Source organism: Felis catus, chromosome D1 (genome assembly GCF_018350175.1).
Source record: "Felis catus isolate Fca126 chromosome D1, F.catus_Fca126_mat1.0, whole genome shotgun sequence".
Classification (NCBI taxonomy): Eukaryota; Metazoa; Chordata; class Mammalia; order Carnivora; family Felidae; genus Felis; species Felis catus.
This window is the reverse complement of record NC_058377.1, coordinates 98,900,969-98,926,236: the sequence shown is the minus strand read 5'-3', so window position 1 is coordinate 98,926,236 and position 25,268 is coordinate 98,900,969. Positions and strand designations below refer to the sequence as shown.

Below are 25,268 nucleotides of genomic sequence, written 5' to 3'. Positions count from 1 at the left end.
CCATGGCAGGGGCGGGAGGAGGGGGGTTGAAGGGCAGCAGTGGCTTTAGCACTGCCACACCTTGAACTGCCCAGACGTCTGGAGCAGCTGGAGGAAGGCGGGAGGGGCAGAGCAGTCCAGACCCTCCCCCCACACACTGCGAACCACCACGAGGGGAACAGGAACCCAAGGCCCCATGTCTCCAGGGCTGCAGCTTTCCCCAGACGGTCTGCACCAAATCCGTGGTGTCTTCCAGGGATGGGGTCAGACCCACAGGGGCAGTGTGGGTGGGAGTCGGGGAGGATCTTAGGAGGGCGGCCTGTCCTATCGGGCTCCCGCAGGATCGCTGTCCCATTGCGTCCCCCAGACATGCGCAAGTGCTCTGACAAGGAATTCCGCTGCAGTGACGGAAGCTGCATCGCTGAGCACTGGTACTGCGATGGTGACACCGACTGCAAAGATGGCTCTGACGAGGAGAGCTGTCGTGAGTGGCCCCAGAACTCGGGCCGGGGCAGGAGGCAGCATCCCGTGGGCAGAGGGGTGCACGTGCAGTGGGCCAGGAGGGCAGGCTCTTACGAAACTGTTCCTCCGAGGCTGAGCTAGGGTGGGAGCAGATTCCTCAGGTGCAGAGGGAGGGTCCCCATGGCTCAACAAGCATACGGAAGTCTCACAGGGCTGTCCCACGTGAAACCGGCTTCCCTTGCCTGAACGTCTTCCGCCTTCTTGGAGGAGTCCGGGCCTCTGAGCTCTCTCTGGGCCTGAGCGTGCGCCCCTCCCTGTCCCCCACACCTGCCTTCCAGCCTCAGCAGTGCCAGCGCCTCCCTGCAACCTGGAGGAGTTCCAGTGTGCTTACGGCCGCTGCATCCTCGATATCTACCACTGTGATGGTGATGATGACTGCGGGGACTGGTCTGACGAGGCCGACTGCTGTGAGTGCTCCGACCAGGGGGGCGGAGCTGGGAGGGAGGGGGAGGCCAGGCCCCAAGGAACTCCTGGGGTGGTAAGGCACAGGTGTCAGCTGGGGCCGGAGCTCAAGGGAGGAGTTTCTGGATTCCCTGGTCCCTGTCGGGCAGAGAGGGAGGAGCCGGGTGCTGGGGCCCGGCTTTCTGCTCTGCTATGGACAGTGTTCATGGACAGGCTAGAGACAGAAGTCTGTCCTGTTTCCCCAGCCTCCCACCAGCCCTGCCGCTCTGGGGAGTTCATGTGTGACAGTGGCCTGTGCATCAACGCGGGCTGGCGCTGTGATGGCGACGCGGACTGTGACGACCAGTCTGATGAGCGCAACTGCAGTGAGTGGGGCCAGTGTCCAAGGTCTGGTCTGGAAGTAGGGAAAGGGCTTGTGGAGCCAAAATGGCCACCATTGATAAAGACAGATTGGACAGGATTGTCCTGTACAGTGGTGTGGGTTGGGCACGGCACAGAGGCGCTATGTCCAAAGCGATGCCAGTCGGTGGGAAACTTACCTATTCTGTAATTATATAGATTTATATATTCATCGTGGCAGTTTTCTAGCAGACGGTGGTGAGGCATCTTGAGGAAATGTTGCCTTTTTCTGACTTGCACAGAGATGCCATTCAGAACAACCGTGACAGGAAGACTGGTGTGGATGCTGCCACAAAATGCATTTTGGGGTGGCCGGGTGGAGCTTCGGGCCAAAATGGGGTCAGCCTTTCATGAGGCCTTTGCTCTGCCCAGCCACCTCCATGTGTACCGCGGAACAGTTCCGCTGTCGGTCAGGTCGCTGCGTCCGCCTGTCCTGGCGCTGTGATGGGGAGGATGACTGTGCAGACAACAGTGATGAAGAGGACTGTGAGAACACAGGTGGAGCGCCCCAGGGGTACCCCCAGGCCCTTAAACCCATGATGGGATTGGAGAACAGGGGTGGAAAGAGGATGTTGCTGCTGCCATCGGGCTACAGTGATGCTTTAGTCTGATCTTGCCTGTGGCCTGATTTTGCCCGCCCTTCTCGTTACCGGTGTCAAATCCAGGTGTACCTTCTGCAGCCTTATGGCCTGGACCACAGTAGCAGCTGCCTCTCACGTTCTAGCTCATACATGGCCTGTTGCTCTGGCCCTAGTGAGCAGGGACCATTCTCCGTGGCTGGCATCCCCCACCACCCTAGCCACACTGGGTGCTGGACACACAGGCACACTCTCTCAATCTGTCCCACGTCCTCAACATCCCACCGTGGCGTCCTGGGGGGAGAGAACGAATGTAGACATTCAGCCAGCCCTGTCTGAGCTGTTTCCTGCCTTGGACCCCGACCCTCCCACCTTGAGTCTCCTCTGTCTCCAGCTCACCCTGGAAAATGACAGGCTCCCATCCTTTTGTTGACCCAAGCCCTGCCCTGCTGTGACCTGCCTCTCACTCCCTCCCTGCCGGCCCTCCCTCCCTCTCCAGGAAGCCCCCAGTGTGCCTCAGACCAGTTCCTGTGCTGGAACGGGCGCTGCATCGGGCAGAGGAAGCTGTGCAATGGGGTCAACGACTGTGGTGACAACAGTGACGAAGGCCCACAGCAGAACTGCCGTGAGTGTCCCCAGTGGGCGGGCCTGGCCCCTGGTGTGTGGCTGAACCCCACCCATGTGGTTCAAAGAGAATCCTCCCTAGGGATTCTTGCAGCCTCGGGAGCTGTTCTTCGTGGTCCAGGTGGAATGCCAAGTTGGCTGTCTGGGGGAGGATTCTGGGCTCAACTCCCATCTCTGGCTTGGCTGGCACAGGGCCCCGGACGGGTGAGGAGAACTGCAATGTTAACAACGGTGGCTGCGCCCAGAAGTGCCAGATGGTGCGGGGGGCAGTGCAGTGTACCTGCCACACAGGCTACCGGCTTACCGAGGATGGGCACATGTGCCAGGGTGAGCTGGGGCCTGGTTTGGATCAGGGGCAGGATCCTGGGCAGGGGCAGCAGACGGGCAGCTATGTTTCCTCTGGGTCAAACATCTGACGGACGTAACCTCGCTTCATCATCACCCTAGGAGGTGGGGACTGTCCCTTCTGTTTCACAGCTGGGGAAACTGAAGCTCAGAGAGGTTAAGTAACTTACTGATGGCCACAGAGCCGGTGATAGCAGAGTTGGGATTCTAGCCCGGGTGTCCATGCCCTTAAAGCCCTTAACCACTTGTCATATAGCCTTCCCACTAGGCCTGGAAAGTAGATGGGTATGTGGGCCGGGAAGCAACTAGTCAGCCTGGGGGGTTGTCAGGGGGAGGATGGCAGAACGGAGATCTCCTGACCCTGCTCGGTCCTCCCAGATGTGAATGAATGTGCGGAGGAGGGGTATTGCAGCCAGGGCTGCACCAACAGCGAAGGGGCCTTCCAGTGCTGGTGTGAAGCAGGCTACGAGCTCCGGCCCGACCGGCGCAGCTGCAAGGCTCTGGGTAAGGGGTGTTGGCGTTCGGCTAGGTGGGCAGAGGGCCGAGCATAGAGACATCCCGGTGTTCCAGTACTTGGGCATTTGCTGAGAGGTAGAGAGATTTTCATCTGAGTAGAACGGAGCTGTGAATTGCATTCTGAGCCCCAAGAAAAACTGCTGGGGAGGGGCGGGGAGGGGAGTATGCTCTGGAGGCTCCTACTCTTCTAGTACAGATGCCAACAGTTCTGGACATGGGCAAGGGGCCCCACTCATCAGCTGAGGAGCTGGGGATGCATGACGAGGGGTGTCAGGAGCAGCTCTGGAGCCCAGTGGTGGCCCCATTTCTATGCCACGTCCCAGGGCCGGAGCCTGTGCTGCTGTTCGCCAATCGCATCGACATCCGGCAGGTGCTGCCGCACCGCTCCGAGTACACATTGCTGCTCAACAACCTGGAGAATGCCATTGCCCTTGATTTCCACCACCGACGCGAGCTTGTCTTCTGGTCAGACGTCACCCTGGACCGGATCCTCCGTGCCAACCTCAACGGCAGCAACGTGGAGGAGGTTGTGTCTACAGGGCTCGAGAGCCCAGGTAGGGAATGAAGCCCTGTGGGGAAGGGCAGGGCCACACCATGTGCAAAGTAACCATGGAAGGAACAGGATGATGGCTTGTAAACCTTGGGCAGCAGAACATCTCTTTCTTCCAGTGAACTCTTGGATGGAATTCTAGTATAGAAAACATTTTTTAGGAGGCGCCTGGGTGGCTCGGTTGGTTAAGTGTCTGACTCTTGATTTCGGCTCAGGTCATGATCTCACAGTTTGTGGGTTCAAGGCCTGCGTTGGGCTATGTGCTGACAGCTCGGAGCCTCATTGGGATTCTCTTTCTCCCATTCTCTCTCTCTCTTTCTCAAAAGAAATAAATAAACTTAAAAAAGAAAAAAAAAAGAAAACATTGAAAACATTTGTTAGTATACATTAATTTTATGGGTTCTGGTTTATAACATTTGCTCATTATTGAGACGTTTTGACGAATGTAATAATTTGAAATCAGAGATTTATGGACAACAGTTACAATTTGCTCTCAGTCTTAGCATTTGTTTTAATTCAGAATTTTGTTTTGATTGCTTACTATTAAGAATATTCTGCTTGACTCACATAGATACATCCAAATGTTTACAGATTAAAAAAAGAAAGAAAGAAAGAAACAAGAACTCACTCAGTAATCTCAGGCCATTCTATAAGCCAGTGAAGTGGATTAGAATTCGGTACCGTGCGCACTTGACTCAAATGGTTATGGCACGTCTCGAGTGCCTCTGCAAAACCTTAAGCCACAGTTTGCAAATTCTGGAGCCAGTGTGGTGGGTGTAGGTCAGGGAGCCAGGATTCAGGATGTGGAATATGGTTGGCCGAGAGGAGGAAATGCCTGACCTTGGACAGCTACTTGACTTCTCTGTACCTTGATTTCTTCATCTCCATGGGGATTTCAGTATCTAGCTCATAGAGTTGTTGTGATGATTATGTAAGTTAGTATATGTCACGTGGCTAGAACACCACCTAACCAAAACCCTGTGCAAGATTTTACACTTGTTATTGTGACACAGAGGAGCCCTGGCTGAATCCCTGACCCTTCCTACTGCCTCTTTCCGTCAGGGGGCCTGGCTGTGGATTGGGTCCATGACAAACTCTACTGGACCGACTCAGGAACATCAAGGATTGAGGTGGCGAACCTGGACGGAGCCCATCGGAAGGTGCTGCTGTGGCAAAACCTTGAGAAGCCCCGGGCTATTGCCTTGCACCCCATGGAGGGGTGAGTGAGTTGTGTCTCAAGCTCCCAAATCCCTCTTGCACCCCCTAGAGACAGTTCCCAGGCCACCTGGGCCAAACTGCTGGGGAGCCTCTTCACAGTGTGGTGTTAACAGCCTGGGCTCTGTACCCAGACACACCTGGATTTGAGTCTTGGTTCTGTAGTAATTGGCTGTGTGGTCTTGGGTCAGTCTATATCTGCCTCCATTTACTCACTTATAATTGGTGAGTAAAAAACATACCTGGTGGGGGTGGGGAGGGGGGGTGGCGGCGTGGTGGGGTTTGCCTGGGTGGCTCAGTCGGTTAAGCATCCGACATCAGCCCAGGTCACGATTTCACAGTTCATGAGTTTGAGTCCCGCATTGGGCTCTGTGCTGACAGCTGGGAGCCTGGAGCCTGCTTCAGATTCTGTGTCTCCCTCTCTCTCTGCCCCTTCCCGACTCATGCTTTGTCTCTCTCTCTCTCTCTCTCTCTCTCTCTCTCTCTCAGTCTCTCTCTCTCTCAAAAATAAATATATAAAAAAAGAAAGAAATGAATAAACATTTGGGGCACCTTGGTGGTTCAGTCAGCTAAGCGTCTGACTTCAGCTCAGGTCATGATCTCAGCACTAGTGAGTTTGAGCCCCGCATTGGGCTCCCTGCTGTCAGCGTGGAGCCTGCTTTGGTTCCTGTCTCCCTCTCTCTCTGCCCCTCTCAAGCTTGTGCTTTCTCTCTCTCAAGAATCAATAAAAACATCAAAAAAATTTTAAAAAAAGAAATGAATAAACAGTGAAAAAATTAAAAAAACAAAACAAAACCATGCCTGGACACCTGGCTGGCTCAGTCGGTTGAGCATGTGACCTTGATCTTGGGGTTGTAGGTTCGAGCCCCATGTTGGGTGTAGAGATTACTTTAAAAAGTAAATAAGTAAAATCTTTAAAAAAAAAACCCACGTGTACCTTATAGCTGTACGAAGATTAAATGACTCATTTTTAAAGATTGAGGTATAATTGACGTATAACTTTATGTTAGTTTCAGATGTACAACATAATGATTTGTGTATATTGCAGAATAATCACCACAGTAAATCTAGTTAACATCTGTCAACATATAGTGGTTACAACAATTTTTTCTTGTGATGAGAACATTTAAGATCTACTCTCAGCAACTTTCTGGTAATACAATATTGTATTATTAACCATAGTCACCATCCTGTACATTACATCCCCATGACTTACTTATTATATAACTAGAAGTTTATACCTTTTGACCCCTTTCATCCATTTCATCCCCCAAATGAGATGCATTTTAACTTTTTTTAAATGTTTATTTATGAGAGAGAGAGACAGAGACAGAGCACGAGCAGGGGAGGGGCAGAGAGACAGGGAGACACAGAATCCGAAGCAGGCTCCAGGCTCTGAGCTGTCAGCACAGAGCCTAACACGGGGCTTGAACTCACCAACTATGAGATCATGACCTGAGCCGAAGTTGGACGCCTAACCGACTTAGCCACCCAGGCACCCCAAATAAGATGCATTTTACATGGCATAATATACTTAGATAGTGGTAGGTTTTAGTATTTTTATTATTAGTTCATAGGATTGAGCTGAGTTATAAAAATTAATGGTAATTTTTATTATTAGAAAAAAAGTCTCCTTAAATGGAAGTTCTTCTGGTTTATAAAAATTCAATGTAGTCAATTGAGGGCCATGTCCTCTAAGACAGCTGTTTTAAAAACCCTGTGTGAGTGTGAGTGTGAAGTGTGTGTGTGTGTGTGTGTGTGTGTGTGTGTGTAAAATACAAAAGGCAGGGATAGAGATTGTGAAAAAGAAAAAAGTATCTGTCCTAACTAATAATATAATATATTGTTAATTCCACAAGGGTTGGGATTTTTGTCTCTTTTGTTCATTGCTATACTCCTACTCCCTAAGATAGAGCCCTGCAGGTACTACAAAAAAAAAAAAAAAAAAAAAAAAAAAAAGGTTAACTGAATAAATGCCCTGCTAGAGACATTTAAATTCAAACATTGAAAAAACACCCTGTGGACTAAACAGAACGTGTCACCTACCAGTTGGGGTCTCCTGGGTTAAATGGATAAAAGACCTCAGTCTGATTGTTATCCTTGTTACTACATGCCTTCTGCTGCCTGTCTCTCAATGTCCTTTCCCTCTTCCTAGTACCATTTACTGGACAGACTGGGGCAACACCCCCCGCATCGAGGCCTCCAGCATGGATGGCTCTGGACGCCGCATCATTGCCGACACTCATCTCTTCTGGCCCAATGGCCTCACCATTGACTATGCCGGGCATCGTATGTACTGGGTGGATGCTAAGCACCATGTCATCGAGAGGGCCAATCTGGACGGGAGTCATCGCAAGGCTGTCATTAGCCAGGGTGAGGCCCTTTCTGCACTCTCCTCCATCTCTCATCCTCCTTCCCCAGTCCCAGCCCCTAGAAGCCTTGGCAGAGGGTGAGATTTGTGCAGTTGCCAGGCCTGGGCCCAGAGCCCATGGCAGGATATGTCTGGACTGAAGTCCTTCTGGACTTTCCCCAGGCCTCCCCCACCCCTTTGCCATCACCGTGTTTGAAGACAGCCTGTACTGGACAGACTGGCACACCAAGAGCATCAACAGTGCTAACAAGTTTACTGGGAAGAACCAGGAGATTATTCGCAACAAACTCCATTTCCCCATGGACATCCACACCTTGCACCCCCAGCGTCAGCCTGCAGGTAAAAAACTACCCACCTGGTACACCTCTGGTGCCTCTGAGAACCTTCCCTGCACCTGTCACAGTTGCCATGGTTTCTGGCAGGGAAATTTGAGGTTGGCATTGATATGGGCTAATTTCTCCCTCTGCTGGACATTTAGGGTACAACATCGATACTCCTGAAAATCTGCTTCACTGTCATTTAATTCATGCAAACATTTGTAGGATATCTCCTATGTCAGGTATTCACTGTGCTTGCAGCTGGGGCAGCTATAAAAAATAAGACATAGTTTCTCCCTCCAGAGAGCTCACACCCTAGCTAAACCCCTACTCACTAGCCTTGGGATGGACTCTGCAACCTTTGGTCTTTCCTGACCCTTTTGCTCTGGGCTCTTTGAACAGGGAAAAACCGCTGTGGGGACAACAATGGAGGCTGCACTCACCTGTGTCTGCCCAGTGGCCAGAACTATACTTGTGCCTGTCCCACTGGCTTCCGCAAGATCAGCAGCCACGCCTGTGCCCAGAGTAAGTGGGTCTGGGACACCTGCCTCGATGGATGTGCCTTGTGACGGTGGGCGGAAGGAACAAGAGATAGGAGTCCAAGGGATTTCCTATCATGGGGAAGAGCCAGGCTCCTCAGGTAGCCCCTGGAGAGGAAGAACTTAAGAGGCTGATAGCTCTTATACCAAAGCCGAGGCCTGGGGGCTCAGTGGTACTACCCAGTCAAGTATGAATGCCTGCAACCAGGCTCGTGTATCATTCCACCAGGTAGGATGCTTTATCTATAGGTCGCAAGAAGGTTCCAGGCCCTTCTAGAAAGCAGGGGTTTCTATTTTTTTTAACCTTTAGCCTCACCCTGTTAAAGACTTACTTCCAGCCCCTAAACCACAGAGCCGAGATTAGGACCTCTGGTGATACTCTGCATATGTAGATGCTGGATAAATATGTGTTTAATGAGTGAAAGATAATGGGACTCCCCAGTCGCTCCCTGAACTATTTTGGCTTCCACTGAACTGCTGCAGGGTCATTGCTTTGAGACGGTAGCCCTGTCTAGCTCAGAGTCACAGGTGACTTTTCCTAAGAATAGTCCAGAGAGGAGTGATCCGGGCATATGACATGACTAACAAGGGGCTGAGGGTAGTTCCTCGTATGTCAGCAGCTGCTCTTATTTACTGCTGTGCACCCACTGACCCTCTTATTCCTGATTAAAATCAAATTTCTCTTGGGGTCTGGGTCATTTCCAGAAAGTGAGATCAGGGAAACTATGCAGAGTAACAAGGACTATTTGTTCAACACTCGTTGACTGAGAACCTACTTTCCTTCAATTCTTCTAAGTGCCCAGCTTTTTCCATATTGTCTCAGAGAGGCGCATGAGGTTTCCCCAGGAGCTCCCCCTTAAGGGTTTCCCAGAGCTTAAAAGAAGACACTTGGTGAAGTTAGGCAGGAAGTGCCTTTCCAGGCAGAAATGCATAGTGGGAAATACTCAGACCAGAATGGAGCAAGGGACAGAACAGAGCCAGCCAGGAAGAAGCTGTGTAGGGGAGTGTCCAGAGCTCCTTCTCTGGAGTTAACCTGAGTTCAAGTCCCAGCCCTGGTGCTTTCTAGCGAGAGGATGCTAGGCAAGTTACTTGACGTCTGTTACCCTCAAGGTGGCTCATCTAGAAAATGAGATTAAGAATGACATAAATCACAAAGAGTTGCTATGAGAATAGAGGAGGCAAGGCAGGAAGTCATGGTTGGCTAAAGTTGGTGAAGAGAAGAGCAAGAGAGAGGATCTAGGAGATGGAGTGGAGCAGCAGCGGCCCGAAGCAGAAACAGAAGTCCGTGAGGTCGGCTGGGGGCTGATGGTGATCTAGCCAGTGCACCGGAAGAAGCTGAGCAAAGAGGAGAGACAAGGAGATGGAAGCTGACAGATGCTTAAACAGGATGCGCTTCTGGGCCCTGGCGAGAGTCTGCTTCCTAGGCCATTGATCCTAAAGTCTGAGTCTGTCAGCATGGGCTGCCAAGGGCTCAAAGGGGACCTGAGGTGTGAAGAGTAGGGGACAAAGGGCACCAGATCCCAGGAAGTGTGATTGAACCAGATGTCACACAGGTGAGCGTCTGTGTCTGTCACTGTTACTGGATTTAGAGCATTAAAAGAAGACCCCTTTCGGCCTTTGATCAGGTCTTGACAAGTTCCTGCTTTTTGCCCGAAGGATGGACATCCGTCGGATCAGCTTCGACACAGAGGACCTGTCCGACGATGTCATCCCACTGGCTGACGTGCGCAGTGCTGTGGCCCTTGACTGGGACTCCCGGGATGACCACGTGTACTGGACAGATGTCAGCACTGACACCATCAGCAGGGCCAAGTGGGATGGAACAGGACAGGAGGTAGGGCCCATCGAGGGCACAGGCCCTTGGGGAGGGCAGAGATTGAGGGATGGCATCCACCCCGTCCTGGGTAAAGGCTTCCCATACCTTTGCCAACCTTGAGAATTGGTACAATTGGGTCCCAGAGCTGAGGTACGAGTCCTCAGCTTTGCTTGAACAAAGTTTGGTGATACAGCTTTGCTTCCTGTCCAGGTGGTGGTAGATACCAGTTTGGAGAGCCCAGCAGGCCTGGCCATTGATTGGGTCACCAACAAGCTATACTGGACAGATGCAGGTATGTACAGGGCAGCCATGGCCTGGCTGTGTGGGATTCCTCTTATTAAAATTCTAGTCTCAGGTACCAGGGGCCCAGTGCCCCTCCTAGACCACTTGTCTTGGCCTGAAGTTCTTGGTAGGTCAGAAGTGGTGGGGCTGCTGCAGAGCTGAAGCTAGATGCTCATAGCTGAGGATTTGGCATTTGCCAGTCAAATGGCAGCTCCTGCCGCTGTGTAGCTGGTGCTCAAGAATGTTTTGAGGCATTTCAGATAAGGAAACTATGCCCTGTGGTTTTCGTTCTATTACTGTCTTAATAAAACAGGTATTTTCGATGAGCCAGGTGAGTGAGTGTGGGAGGTAAGAGGGATGCCTTTTACCAGAGCGCCTCCAAGTGTGGTTCTTGGACCCGGAGCAGCATCTTCTCCAAAATCAGTTCACTAAACATCCGTTGCTCATCTATCGTAAAATATTTCTTGAGTGTTTACTGCGTGCCAGGCTCTGTGCTGGGAGTGGAAGGTAGTCGGGTGAACGACCAAGCATAGAGTTAATATCTTTGCCCCCGATTTCTTGGTAGGTACAGACCGGATTGAAGTGGCCAACACAGATGGCAGCATGAGGACAGTTCTCATCTGGGAGAACCTTGATCGTCCCCGGGATATCGTGGTGGAACCCATGGGCGGGTGAGCACCTGTTCCTTTGGGACGAGCTCCACCTGTCCCACAGCCAGGAGCACTAGAGAGGAGTCTGGAGGTTAGCAAGAGCAGCCAGATGTTATGGGCACACCAAGGCAGCAAGGGCAGCTACAGAAACCACAGAAGGCAGTGACAACTCTTTCTCCCCGGTGGACAAGGAAACCTTTTACATTTTTTCCTCTCGGAGCGCCTGGGTGGCTCAGTCAGTTAAGTGTCCGATTTGGGCTTGGGTCATGATCTTGCAGTTTGTGGGTTCGAGCCTCGCGTTGGGCTCTGTGCTGACAGCTCAGAGCCTGGAGCCTGCTTCAGGTTCTACGTCTCCCTCTCTCTCTGCCCCTCCCCTGCTCACGCTGTCTTTCTCTCTCTCTCTCTCTCTCTCTCTCTCAAATAAATAAACATTAAAAAATTAAAATTTCTCTCTCTCTTTTTTTTTGGTCTGCTTACAAAAGTAAGTCATTGTAAATAAATAAAACAAATAAGTAAATAAATCTGTAGGAAGTGAAGATTGCCTATAATCTCACTTTCCGGCAGTAACCATTGCTAACAGTTAACAGTTTAGGGTATTTTTCCAGATTTTCTTTTATGTGCATATATACATTTTGTGGTGGTGGTGGTGATTTTGGATCTACAGCAATGGCATACTGTTTTGTAACTTGTCTTTTTTCACTTAGTTATAAATCTTGACTATCTTTCCATTTGATAATATAGAGTTATCTTGTTCTGTCTTTTTTCAAAGTTTATTTATTTATTTATTTATTTAAAGAGAGCATGCATGTGCACGAGCAGGGGAGGGGGCAGAGAGAGAGAGGGAGAGAGAGAATCCCAAGCAGGCTCCATGCTGTTAGCCCGATGTGGGGCTCCATCCCATGAACTGTGAGACCATGACCTGAGCTGAAATCAGGAGTTGGACGCTTCACTGACTGAACCTCCCAGATGCCTTTTGTTCTTCTTAATGGTTATATAGAATTCTGCTAAATTTACATACCATAACTATTTAACCCATCCAATCAAGGAAAGATTGTTTATACCCCATTCTTACTTGCCTTCTTTCTTTATTCCCACATAGACCTTACTTGCTAAACACTCCTTGAGCCTTTAGGCTCTGCCTTTATTAAAACCCCAGGGACCCTTTCGATAGTGATAGAAGATAAGAGACTTTCAGAGACAACTCTGAGCCCAGGATGGGGCTGGGAGCTGAGGCAGGAAGCTGGGGCAGCTATCGCAAGCAGAAACACTGAAACCCTAGGCACCCTGAATCCCCACTGGGTGTTGTTAACTAGAAGGCTGGTAAGACCTTCCTTGCCTGTGCCCAGGTACATGTATTGGACTGACTGGGGTGCAAGCCCCAAGATTGAACGAGCTGGCATGGATGCCTCGGGCCGCCAGGTCATCATCTCTTCCAATCTGACCTGGCCTAACGGATTAGCCATTGACTACGGGTCCCAGCGGCTTTACTGGGCAGATGCCGGCATGAAGACCATTGAATTTGCTGGTCTGGATGGCAGCAAGAGGAAGGTAAGGATGGCGGTAAGGCATCCCCTCACAACCCAGACAACCTCTAGGACAGCTTTCCCTGGCTGGCAGCTGGGAGGACCCAGGGGCAATGGGACCAGCGTTAAGGCGTGTGCTGTCCCTTTGAAGCTGTGACTGCCTTCCAGAGCAGAGGCGGGATGGATGGGGGATCATTGCATGATGATGAAGGGAAACTAGGGATTTGTGTAGATGGTGGGCTGGGGGTATAAGTGCACAGATGGTATAACCATCACAGCTAACACGATTTAATCACCAATTGCATCCTAGACCCGTGATCGCTCTCTTTCTTTTTGTTATTGTTTATTGGTATAATTTCAAACTTACAGAAAAGTTGTAAGGATAGTCAAATTGTTGAACCATTCTCTTTCTGTTTATACACACACACATGCATATTATTTTTCTGAACCATCAGAGATTAAATTGGAGACGTCCTGCCCTTGACCCCAAAATACTTCAGTTTCCTAAGAACAAGAACATTGTCTTTAGTAACCATAGTGCAGTGATCAAAATCGGGAAATTTAACATCGATACCATATTACTGTCTAATTCACAGTCCATATTCAATTTCACTACCAATTGCCCTAATAATGTCCTTTAATAGCTTTTTCACCCCTTTTTTCTTTCTTAGGCCAGGATACAATCCCAGATCACAACTGTGTTTAGTAATCATGTATCTTTAACCTGTAATCTGGAACACTTCCTCATAATTATTTAACCCATCCAGTCAAGGAAATAAGTCCCTTCTAGGCCTGTCTTGATCTTTGTATTTTTAAAGAGTAAATGCCTGGGGGCGCCTGGGTGGCGCAGTCGGTTAAGCGTCTGACTTCAGCCAGGTCACGGTCTCGCGGTCCGTGAGTTCGAGCCCCGCGTCGGGCTCTGGGCTGATGGCTCAGAGCCTGGAGCCTGTTTCTGATTCTGTGTCTCCCTCTCTCTCTGCCCCTCCCCCATTCATGCTCTGTCTCTCTCTGTCCCAAAAATAAATTTTAAAAAGTTGAAAAAAAAATTTTTTTAAGAGTAAATGCCAGTTATTTTGTAAAATGTCCCTCAATTTGTCTGATGTCTCCTTGTAATTAGATTCAGATTATGTATTTGGGGCAGGAATACTACATTAAATAAAGTCATGTCCTGAGTTCTCAGTGTGTCTCATCAGCAGGCACAGATGTCCGCTTGTCCCATTATTGTGGTACTAACTTTGCGTGGTTCCGGTGGTGTCCACTGTGAAGTTGCTGTTTTTCCTTTTGTAATTAATAAGTAACTCGTGCAGAGATATTTTGACATTATGTAAATCATACGTGGTCTTTTACAATCATCACACAACCCTTGGAGCCAGGCACTGTCATGGTCATATCCTAGATTGGCAAACCAAAGGTCAGAGAGATTTTATAACCAGCTCTTGCTCAAGGTCACAGCAGATGATAGTAGAAGAACTCCAACCTGACTCCACACCTGAGCTCTTGACCACTGTTCTGTGCAATCGGGCCTGGATGGGGGATGACACAAGTGCGGGGTCCCTGGCAGGTGCTGATTGGAAGCCAGCTCCCCCACCCCTTTGGGCTGACCCTGTATGGAGAGCGCATCTATTGGACTGACTGGCAGACCAAGAGTATACAGAGTGCCGACCGGCTGACAGGACTGGACCGGGAGACCCTGCAGGAGAACTTGGAGAACCTTATGGACATCCATGTTTTCCACCGCCGGCGGCCCCCAGGTGAGCGGCCCTTGCCCGCACCGGCTTTTCCTTGGTCCTCCTTTGCCATAGACGTCACCATTGATTCCCCCTCCTTCTCCCTACCCAGTGTCCACGCCATGTGCTATGGAAAATGGTGGCTGTAGCCATCTGTGTCTTCGGTCCCCAAATCCAAGTGGCTTCAGCTGTACCTGCCCCACGGGCATCAACCTGATGCCCGATGGCAAGACCTGCTCACCGGGTGAGTTTGAGCATCACAGACCTGGATAGAGCTTCTCTAGGAAGGGCAGTGGCTCTATTCCTTCCCTGTAGAGGGACTCCAGTTTGGCTGAGAAACCATGGGTCCTGGTACTCTGAGAGGCATGGGGGAGACCAAGAAGTTTTACAAAAAAAGGAGAAGTCCAGGGACGCCTGGGTGGCTCAGTTGGTTAAATGTCCAACTTTGGCTCAGGTCATGATCTCATAGCTCGTGAATTTGAGCCCCGCGTCAGGCTCTGTGCTGACAGCTCAGAGACTGGAGCCTGCTTCTGATTCTGTATCTCCCTTTCTCTCTGCTCCTCCCCCATTCATGCTCTGTCTCTCTCCGTCTCTCAAAAATAAATAAATGTAAAGAAAAAGAAAAAAGGAGAAGCCCAGGAAGCGGCCCAGGGGGCCAGGTAGACAGGATCATAGGCAGAGTCTAATTGGCTCTTATGGTGTCTCTATGCATATTAGAAAAAGATGCTCTGTTCTCAGACACTTTCACTGTTGGAAAATTGTCATAATATACTGGTTTGGTTAGAACAAGTCACTTTAGTTCTATGTGCCCATAGCTGGTATAATACATATTAAAACATATGATCTCTCCAAAGTCATGGTACCTACATTGGAGGTGGTGCTTTTGTGAGCGTACAAGGTATGTGACAACCCTTCTGGAGGGTCCCAGAAGCAGGGCCTGGTGTAGCCGCCCCGATGTTAGCAGTTGACGTTTCTCCCTAGGGGATGCTACATGGCAGGCTGCATTTGAAACCTAACTTTCTTGGGAATTTGAATGAGAAAGGATCTGTGAATCAGGCCTGCCAGGTTATAGGGAGAGCCCTCTTTAACTTAACATGAAGTTTTTCCAACCTCATGGTAAAAGTTCCTTCAAAGGGAGTCACTTCCACATATTAACAAAGAGTTGTCATTTATGATATGTGTCAGGCCTAGTGCTGAGTGCTTTCTGTGCATGATCTCTTTTAATCCTGCAGATACCCTGCTATTATCCCCATTCTACAGATGAGGAAGCGAAGGCTTAAACAATTTAAATCACTTGCCCAGGATAACACAACTAGAAACTGACAGGGACAGGCATGAACTCAAGTTTGCCTTGCTTCAGATCCTCTTGCTGGCTACACTAGGGTGACTGTCCTCTTTCTTTTTCTCCCCACCTGGGCAGGCATGAACAGTTTCCTCATCTTCGCCAGGAGAGTAGACATACGCATGGTCTCCTTGGACATCCCTTATTTTGCCGATGTGGTGGTACCTATCAACATTACCATGAAGAACACCATTGCCATTGGAGTGGATCCCCAGGAAGGTCTGTGTGGCCCTGCTCTCTGTCCCTTACCTACTGCAACTGCAATTCTTCCTCCCCCACCACCTGTTTCCTGCTAAGAGCCTGAGGCTCCCTGTTCCCTCTGGCACAGCCCTGCCCCCATCTCCACAACACTTTCTCTTTCGTAATGAAGGCATGGTTTGGGGCCTTCCTTTCCACCTCTGCCAAGAACTTTTACTGCCATGATATTTCCATATTTCCCTTGGTTTCCTCTGCTCAGCAGTATGGGGCTCTCTGACATGCCCTGGTGTCTCAGAGCATGAGTCCGCTGGGGGTGTCCATTGGAGAGGTGAAGGTCCGGGCTGAGCCAAGCCTTTCCTTTCCAGGAAAGGTGTACTGGTCAGACAGTACACTGCACAGCATCAGCCGTGCTGATCTGGAAGGCTCACAGCATGAGGACATCATCACCACAGGTGAGCCTTGCTCCCAGCCCGGGGACCATGTGTCTGGCTACAGAGCTGGGGAAATAGCCCATCTGTTTTAAGGCAGGAGCCAGTGTGTGCTCTTGACTTCCTGCAGGGCTGCAAACCACAGATGGGCTCGCAGTGGATGCCATTGGTCGGAAAGTGTACTGGACAGACACGGGAACCAACCGGATTGAAGTGGGCAACTTGGATGGGTCCATGAGGAAAGTGCTGGTGTGGCAGAACCTTGACAGCCCCCGGGCCATTGTGCTGTACCACGAGATGGGGTGAGAGCCTGGGGTGAGAGCCGGCTCTGCAGTTCTGGGCAGGGGTTGGGAGCTGGCTCAGCTGGGGCCCTGGCAGGTGTGAAAGTGGGCTATGAAGTGCAAGTGTGCCCCACCTCCCTGGGGCTGTTCCACTCCTTGTGACTCAGGGTGGTAGGATGATATAGAGGTAAAAAGCACCAGCCTTGGAGTCAGGAACCCAGGATGCATCTTTAGCCTCTGATTCTCAGTTTCCTCACCTGTAAATGGAGGGGATAATGAAAATGTATATACCCCATGGCTCTTGTGAGACTTAAGTGAGGCAGTACATGGAAAGTTCTTTTTTTTTTTTTTTTTTCACTTGTGGTAAAAAACAATATAAAATTTATCATCTTAACCATTAAAAAAATTTTTTTTAATCTTTATTTTTGAGAGAGACAGAGTGAGAGCAGGGGAGGAACAGAGAGAGAGGGAGACACAGAATCTGAACAGGCTCCAGGCTCTGAGCTGTCAGCACAGAGCCGGACGTGGGGCTCGAACCCATGAACCGTGAGATCATGACCTGAGCCGAAGTCGGACACTCAACTGACTGAGCCACCCAGGCACCCCTTAACCATTTTTTAAGTGTATAGCTCAGTATAGTAGATTCACCTTATGGTGAAACAGATCTTCAGAACTTTTTCATCTTGCAAATCTGAAACTCTAAGCCCATAAACAACAACTCCACCTTTTGCATAAAATACTTTTTGCAGTGTTTGGCATATTGTCAGTACTTACAGTGTTTAGGGGCTCTGGACATAACAGCTAATATTTTTCCTTGCCCAGGTTCATGTACTGGACAGACTGGGGGGAGAATGCCAAGCTAGAACGGTCTGGAATGGATGGCTCAGACCGGACTGTGCTCATCAGCAACAACCTAGGATGGCCCAATGGGCTGACCGTGGACAAGGCCAGTTCCCAACTGCTCTGGGCTGATGCCCACACTGAGGTGAGGATACTGCTCCTGTTGCTTCCCGGAAGCCTGGGAAGACAGGAGAGGACTGTTCAGGATCTCCACTCAGGGCTCCCGGTCCACTCACGGCCACCCCCCACCCACTCCTTCCTCTACAGCGAATTGAGGCCGCTGACCTGAACGGCGCCAGTCGGCACACACTGGTATCTCCCGTGCAGCACCCATATGGCCTCACCCTGCTTGGCTCCTATATCTACTGGACTGACTGGCAGACCCGTAGCATCCACCGTGCTGACAAGGGTACTGGCAGCAATGTCATCCTGGTGAGGTCCAACCTGCCAGGCCTCATGGACATCCAGGCCGTAGACCGGGCACAGCCACTGGGTGAGAAAATCCCCTAGGGCTGTGAGCCAGAGCTGGCTTTCCGGGGCGGGGGGAGTGGGGGGTGTATCTCAGTGACAGAGATACATCCACAGCACAGAGATCCTTTTAGAATCTCAGAGACAAAGACCTACCTAAGCCCCCTTCCTGGATCAGGCTTTGTTCCTTCCGGGTGTGGCTGGTGCTATAACTACATGATGCTGTCACACCTTCAAAGGACTTCTTCTACCTCATCCCTGTTGGGTACCAAATTCTGTCACTTAGAACAGCAGAGAATCAGGCAACTAGGGCCCTTGTAAGATTCCCACAGTATTCCAGGCTGGGTGTCAAAGCTCATGTTCTCGCCTCACCAGGTTTTAACAAATGCGGCTCTAGAAATGGCGGCTGCTCCCACCTCTGCTTGCCTCGGCCCTCGGGGTTCTCCTGTGCCTGCCCCACTGGCATCCAGCTGAAGGGAGATGGGAAGACGTGTGATCCCTCTCCCGAGACCTACCTACTCTTCTCCAGCCGCGGCTCCATCCGGCGTATCTCGCTGGACACCAGCGACCACACAGATGTGCACGTCCCCGTCCCTGAGCTCAACAATGTCATCTCCCTGGACTATGACAGTGTGGATGGAAAGGTCTATTACACAGATGTATTCCTGGATGTTATCAGGTAGGAATATCCCTGAAACCTCCAGAGGACATAGATCTGTGTTTGATCCCTGACGGGGTGAGGTTATGATCTCTGTTGACCTCTAAATAGACTGAGTGATTTGGCAGCTTGGATAGTGAGTTCTGATCCTGACTTGTGTGCTTATCACTCATAACAGAGTTTAAATTTGACGTTTTTGTTTGTTTGCTTATTTGTTTCCAGATTAGCAGAGAAGCCCAGTATGTAAAATGGACATGTCAGGCTGGGGGCCTGGAGGCTTTACCTCACCATTGGGCCCTGTGGGGGCTCCAAGGATCCCCTAAAACTCATTGATGAGTAGGCCATGTAACTAAACCATGTATCTGTATTATAATACAGGAGCCCTGGCCAAATGCCAAGGCTTGTGATGGTTTCCAAGGTTGTGTTTTTGTGGTTTTAAAAATATTTTTTGTTTTATTTTACTTTTTATTATTCCTTCCATTTTTTTTTTTTTACCCCACCATAGCTGAGGAATGTGATTCCTCCCACTAGTGTGAGGGGTTTACCATGACAGAGATTCTCACGTAAAAGAATAGGGACATTCCCTGCAGTTATCTCTGAGGGGTGTATTAGGGTCTCATGCTGGGGACAGGTGGGGATACATAGTTTAGAGAAGTCCCCTAAATGTTTGTGACATACCCCCACCCTGGTGTAGGGCTGATGGAAAAATGTACAGGTAGGTTTTGACAAATTTGCCTTTCTTATAATTACCACCTAGCAATCTTTATCCCTAAGGTATATAGGGAATTACTAACCCATCTTCTGTAAGACACGGGCCCAAACATCCACTGTTAATACCAGGAAATACTCTGTCCTCCCAAGAATTTTTTATTCATTAATTCTGCTAATATTTTGAGTACCTACTGTTCTAGATGCTGAGGAATGTACTTACAGAGATGTGGTCTCTGCCCTTCTGGAGCCTCTAGTAGGGATCCAATTATGGGAACATGGATTAAAGGGACTTCAGTCTATTTCTGGTCAATCCAGTCAGTCACCCAACCCTGAGCTGTTCCCTCAGGCGAGCAGATCTGAATGGCAGCAACATGGAGACAGTGATCGGGCGTGGCCTGAAGACCACCGACGGGCTGGCAGTAGACTGGGTGGCCAGGAATCTGTACTGGACAGATACGGGCCGAAATACCATTGAGGCATCAAGGCTAGATGGTTCCTGCCGCAAAGTGCTGATCAACAATAGCCTGGATGAGCCTCGGGCCATTGCCGTTTTCCCCAGGAAGGGGTAAGTTTACGGCCAGCAGAAAAGAGACCCAGGGAAGAAGGGCCTGATGAAGGGTCCCTTGGAAGATGCCTCTGTATTCATGGTATTAGCGTGTCCCCTGTATTCTGTCAACCTCTGGTACCATCTTCCCATGCCTTGGTGATGATGGCAGTGTTGTACCTTAGGTACCTCTTCTGGACAGACTGGGGCCACATTGCCAAGATTGAGCGGGCAAACTTGGACGGCTCTGAGCGGAAGGTCCTCATCAACACAGACCTGGGTTGGCCCAATGGCCTTACCCTGGACTATGATACCCGCAGGTGGGAATCCTGTCCCAATTGCTTTCTGGAAATTGGGTGGGCACAGGAGAAGATGGTTGAGATTCAGATAGTGAAAACAAAAGAAAAATAGAAAGCTCCTTGGTAGGTGAGGAGGGAAAAAGCAGTGACAAGCCCTCAATCCTCAGATGGATTTTGTTTGTGTGGTTTATATGTTTTTGATTTGAGTGTCTTTAGCAGAGCACGTCCTCTGGCTGGACCACACATCCTGTGACCCCTTATTTGTCGGAGGCTGATTTTTTGCGCTTGTTGCTTTTCTGATCCCTTTGCTCATTGGAATTTGCAACTCCTTGCCTAGATAAAAAAATGCTAAAGGGCAGGAAAAGAGGGTGAAAGGGGATTTGAGGCAGTTTCTCTTTCTGCCCCCAGAAGAAGGGAAAGGAATCTAAGTCACCTGGAGAGTTGGGATAACCTCAATGAGCTCCTTATAGACCAAGATCTCTTCCTTAAAGAGTGTTCATAAGAATTTCGGCTTAGATTCTTGGGAAGGAGCCAAAGGGTGATCAGGTTGCTGAAGATGAGCCTGCAGGGTGGCTCTTCAGAGGTCACTAGGCTCTCTACCCCGCCCCACACAGCTCTGGCCCCCCATTTGAGTCCCCAGCTTCCCCTCTTCAGCATTGGCACTCGCAATGACCTCTCATCAAGGGTGCTTTATGACCGCTCACAGCACCTACCAGTTAGCTCAGGAGGGAACAGATAGCTCCTTGCGGGGAAGGACTGGGCTTCTTGGCAAGCATTTTGAGCAGCCCTCTTCTCACTTTTCCTTCTCAGGATCTATTGGGTGGACGCCCATCTGGACCGGATTGAGAGCTCTGACCTCAATGGGAAGCTACGGCAGGTGTTAGTCAGCCACGTGTCCCACCCCTTTGCTCTCACTCAGGTACTGGCTCAGGAGAGAGGTAACTAAACCTCCTTGACGGGGGGTGTTTCCTTGGGGTTCCAAGTTGGGAGCCTCAACCCTCGTTGCTACTTAACGATCCTGCTATGGAAGCTCATTTTAGGGGTATTTCCTGTACACTGAAGCCTTGCCACCATGTGCCTGCTACTCCTGCAACACCACTCCATGTTCTAGCATTTGAAGGAGTGGCTCTCAAATGTAGGTTCCTGGGCCTTGGCATAAAAAGAATCTACTTCATGAGGGTTGGGCCCAGGAACGTGCATTTTAACAGGGTCCGTAGTTGATCCTAGTGCTGTGTTCCCAATATCTGAGTCCAGGCAGCTGGCTTAGTGGCAGTAGGTTGCAGTGGCTAAGAGCCAGAGTTTTGAGGCAGCCAGCCAGTTGGTACATGCTTACTGAGTACCTCTAATCTGCCAGCTCCATGGGTTCAAGCTCTGCCTGCATCATTGAATGACTGCGACTTTGGATAAGATACTGAACCTCTCTAATACCTGTAAAATAAGTGAGTTTAATAATAGCGTCCTCCTGAAATATACGCAAAGCATCAGCACAGCATCTGGCACTCAGTGTGTGTTATTTTTAATCTTTTTAATTATCACTGGCGATCGTTTTTGAGTTCCTCTCCTGTAAAATAATTCAGGGAAGGGAAAGAGGAGATCTATCAAGCCTGGAGCCACAACAGGGATTCTCAATTATTTAAAACTCCATGTTCTTTTTTGACAAACTTCCACTTATCTGTCTTGAATATTATATCCTACCAGCCAATAAAAGTTTGGCTGTACTTAACAATAAGTTCCCCACCCCCGTACTCCAAATGTAAAACTAGGGATGATAATGAATGATGATAATGAATGTGGTTTTTCGATCTGTAAATTTCCCCTGGGGTTTCTGATGTATACCTGGAAGCAGGAGGGGAACCACCTTTATTGCCCTCCCCACCCCTGGTTGAGAATCTCAGGATCACTAAATTAGAAGGCAGCTTCCCCTAGGGACACCTGGGCGGCTCAGTTGGTTAAGCGACCGACTCTTGGTATCGGCTCAGGTCATGATCTCATGGTTTGTGGGTTCGAGCTCTGCATCACTGTTAGCTCAGAGCCTGCTTGGGATTCCCTCTCTCTGCCCCTCCCCTGCTCATGCTCTCTCTCTCAAAAAAAAAAAATAATTTTTTTTTAATGTTTATTTATTTTTGAGAGAGAAAGAGGGAGACACAGAATCCGAAGCAGGCTCCAGGCTCTGAGCTGTCAGCACAGAGCTCGACGTGGGGCTCGAACTCACCAACTGTGAGATCATGACCTGAGCTGACGTCAGACACTTAACCAACTGAGCCACCCAGGGGCCCCTAAATAAATAAACATTTTTAGAAGGTAGCTTCCCCTAGAAGTAACCAGAGGATTTGGGCCAGGGCTCTTTGTGAAGGGCCCAGAAGAGCAGCGACCTTAGAAGGACCCCCTGGCCCTAAGTTACTCCTATTTGCCAGGTACAAGAACTCATTTATTCATTGAGCCACTCAGTCAACTGACTGGGGATGAAGTGTTAGTTAGTACTGGAAATTGAGAAAGAAATGAAAGACATTTCTGTCCTTGAAGAACTTAATCTTACATGTCAGACATGTAAACAAATGACCGTGGAGTGCCAAAACTCACTTGTAGAAGGCACAGAAAAGCATGGAGGAATGAATCCCATACGGACTGGGGGAGATTTCCTGGACAGTGCGATATGGGGGACGCACGGAAGTTGGCATGCTGGATAAGAGACACAGGGCATTTCAGCAGAGGGCGTACACATACTAAAGCACAGAAGCTGTACCTGAGGTCAGACTGTTGAATAATATTTACTCTTTATGGGGTTTCCCTGTTGAGTAGCAGGACAGGTGGATCTACTGGACAGACTGGCAGACCAAGTCAATCCAGCGTGTCGACAAGTACTCAGGCCGGAGCAAGGAGACGGTGTTGGCGAATGTGGAAGGGCTCATGGATATCATTGTGGTTTCTCCTCAGCGGCAGACAGGTGGGCCCCTGGGTCCTGAGCCTGCTTGCTTCCTTACCATCAGTGGGGTGGTTGATCATCCCAGCGACTGTATTAACAGTCCCTGAGTTAACAGACTGAGACATTAGAGCCACAGGAGAGCCTTTTGGTTCCCATTTTAAGCTCTTAGACCTTTTCAGCCCCATGTGGTTATGCCCCTTCTGCCTTACTGTCCCTTGGAGTGAGGTAGCCGTGGAGCTCCTCCTTAAAGAGAGGTGTCAAATTGGGAGACCCGATTCTAGCCCAGACCAGACACGTACCTGCTTTGCCTCCAGGGACCAATGCCTGTGGTGTGAATAATGGAGGCTGCACCCACCTCTGCTTTGCCAGAGCCTCTGACTTCGTGTGTGCCTGTCCTGACGAGCCCGATGGCCGGCCCTGCTCCCTTGGTGAGTTGGACTGAATGACGCCCTGGAACAGCAGGGTCCTTGGAGTGGCAGAGGATCATTAGCCTCGGTTTTGTCCTTCTGGGTGGGATCCCCCTCGGGGAGTCTTACAGCTGAGTGAGAGAACAATGAGTTTGAGCTTTGGAATAGCACAGACCTGAGTTTGTCCAGCTTCTGGCATTTACAAGAATGGAATTCAGGTCTCCTGAATCTCTGATCCCTGCGGTGGCCTGTGAATTGCTGTCTTTTCCTGACCTTTGTGCACCAGCTAGCCCATCCAGAGCTATTGAATATTGGAGTCCAAATCCTTTTTATTTACAGTATGAAGAGCCTCTAATGAGGATGTGTAGGATTAAGGCAGCTATAAGATGGCTCTGTCAGGTAACCCAGGATGCTACTCTTGGATCATATGTAGAGATTTGGGGCTCTAGTGGCTCACTTCAATCCTCCTATTCTCTTCAGTACCTGGTCTAGTGCCCCCAGCTCCCAGGGCTACCAGCATAAGTGAAAGGAGCCCTGTGCTACCCAACACACTTCCTACCACCTTGCGTTCCTCAACCACCCGGACCCACACATCTCTGGAGGAGGTGGAAGGAAGGTAAGTGAATTCAATATGGGATTGAGGGCTCTTTTCTCCAAATCACCATCTTCCACCGGCAGAAGACCACAGTCTTAGCTCGATAATTCTGGCACATGGGAAGTAGGTCACATCATGAGCCACCCGTCCCTGCTCTTTGGAACTGGAGATGATATATAGACTTGTAGATTGTTGTAAGTGGATCTCTTTTTAGCTCTGAGGGTGAGAAGTTTTAAGAGCAGCTTTAGAGAGAGAAATCACTCAGAGGAGTTCCTACATGGCATTCCTCCTTCCTTCCGGTGACATTTGTTCTCATAACACATTTAGTATATGGTCTTGTCCTACAGTTTGCTTAGAAGCTGCCAAGTCATAGTGGTCTCTGGGCTGTGGCGTTATGACTTGGAACATCCCCAGGGATGTAATGACCTTAGCTTATAATGACCTCAAACACACATGCACGTACATGCACGTGTACACACACACACATGTATACACACACCTTATTATTAAATAAGCAAGCATAAACATGAACAGTTCTCAAATCAAGTATAAAATGTTTCATTTAATTAAGTTGATGGTGCTATCCACTTAAGATGCATCCTGATTTGAGGTGCCTGGGTGGCTCAGTCAGTTAAGCTTCCAACCTTGGCTCAGGTCATGATCTCGTGGTTCTTGAGTTTGAGCCCTGCTTCCGGCTCTGTGCTGACAGCTCAGAGCCTGGAGCCTGCTTCAGATTCTGTGTCTCCCTCTCTCTCTGCCCCTCCCCAACTTATACTCTGTCTCTCTCTCAAAAATAAATAAAACCTTAAAAAAAAAAAAGATGCATCCTGATTTGAGAGTTTCAACTGAAAAAATGACCAACCTCAACTATGAGATGCCACTGATTGTAAGACACATTCCTGTTCCAGAGATGTTGGAATAGAGAACAATACAGATCTTAAAATTGATTAAATATGATATTAGATTCAATTTAGAAAAATTCTTATGTTTTTTATTTATGCCTTGCAAAAAAAATAATCTGAAAATGCAGCCAGGAATAAAGAAGAAATAAGTACCCATGTATAGTTACTCTTAATATTTTCTATTTTATATATGTTTACATTTCAAAATGATTACCACAGTAAGTTTAGTTAACATCCATCACCACACATAGCTGCAAAGTCTTTTTCTTGTGATGAGAACTTTTGAAGATTTACTCTCTTAGCAATTTTCGAGTGTA

General features: G+C 49.4%; 1 protein-coding gene across 1 annotated transcript in view; it reads left to right on the top strand.

The window, feature by feature from the left end:
- LRP4 (LDL receptor related protein 4) overlaps nucleotides 1-25,268 on the top strand; it is a 50,093-nt gene that overhangs the window by 14,723 nt on the left and 10,102 nt on the right. Inside the window, exons 5-34 of the mRNA XM_023239813.2 lie at nucleotides 347-463; nucleotides 780-908; nucleotides 1,149-1,268; nucleotides 1,675-1,800; nucleotides 2,380-2,505; nucleotides 2,697-2,831; nucleotides 3,228-3,353; nucleotides 3,689-3,919; nucleotides 4,978-5,134; nucleotides 7,286-7,503; nucleotides 7,664-7,840; nucleotides 8,221-8,343; nucleotides 9,983-10,191; nucleotides 10,384-10,465; nucleotides 11,021-11,126; nucleotides 12,452-12,653; nucleotides 14,190-14,379; nucleotides 14,468-14,599; nucleotides 15,776-15,916; nucleotides 16,261-16,347; nucleotides 16,454-16,625; nucleotides 17,427-17,589; nucleotides 17,712-17,937; nucleotides 18,288-18,591; nucleotides 19,628-19,846; nucleotides 20,011-20,145; nucleotides 20,935-21,043; nucleotides 22,924-23,068; nucleotides 23,362-23,475; nucleotides 23,935-24,070. Coding sequence (XP_023095581.1) covers nucleotides 347-463; nucleotides 780-908; nucleotides 1,149-1,268; nucleotides 1,675-1,800; nucleotides 2,380-2,505; nucleotides 2,697-2,831; nucleotides 3,228-3,353; nucleotides 3,689-3,919; nucleotides 4,978-5,134; nucleotides 7,286-7,503; nucleotides 7,664-7,840; nucleotides 8,221-8,343; nucleotides 9,983-10,191; nucleotides 10,384-10,465; nucleotides 11,021-11,126; nucleotides 12,452-12,653; nucleotides 14,190-14,379; nucleotides 14,468-14,599; nucleotides 15,776-15,916; nucleotides 16,261-16,347; nucleotides 16,454-16,625; nucleotides 17,427-17,589; nucleotides 17,712-17,937; nucleotides 18,288-18,591; nucleotides 19,628-19,846; nucleotides 20,011-20,145; nucleotides 20,935-21,043; nucleotides 22,924-23,068; nucleotides 23,362-23,475; nucleotides 23,935-24,070 — 4,657 coding nt within the window. The remainder of the gene's footprint in view (nucleotides 1-346; nucleotides 464-779; nucleotides 909-1,148; nucleotides 1,269-1,674; nucleotides 1,801-2,379; nucleotides 2,506-2,696; nucleotides 2,832-3,227; nucleotides 3,354-3,688; nucleotides 3,920-4,977; nucleotides 5,135-7,285; nucleotides 7,504-7,663; nucleotides 7,841-8,220; nucleotides 8,344-9,982; nucleotides 10,192-10,383; nucleotides 10,466-11,020; nucleotides 11,127-12,451; nucleotides 12,654-14,189; nucleotides 14,380-14,467; nucleotides 14,600-15,775; nucleotides 15,917-16,260; nucleotides 16,348-16,453; nucleotides 16,626-17,426; nucleotides 17,590-17,711; nucleotides 17,938-18,287; nucleotides 18,592-19,627; nucleotides 19,847-20,010; nucleotides 20,146-20,934; nucleotides 21,044-22,923; nucleotides 23,069-23,361; nucleotides 23,476-23,934; nucleotides 24,071-25,268) is intronic.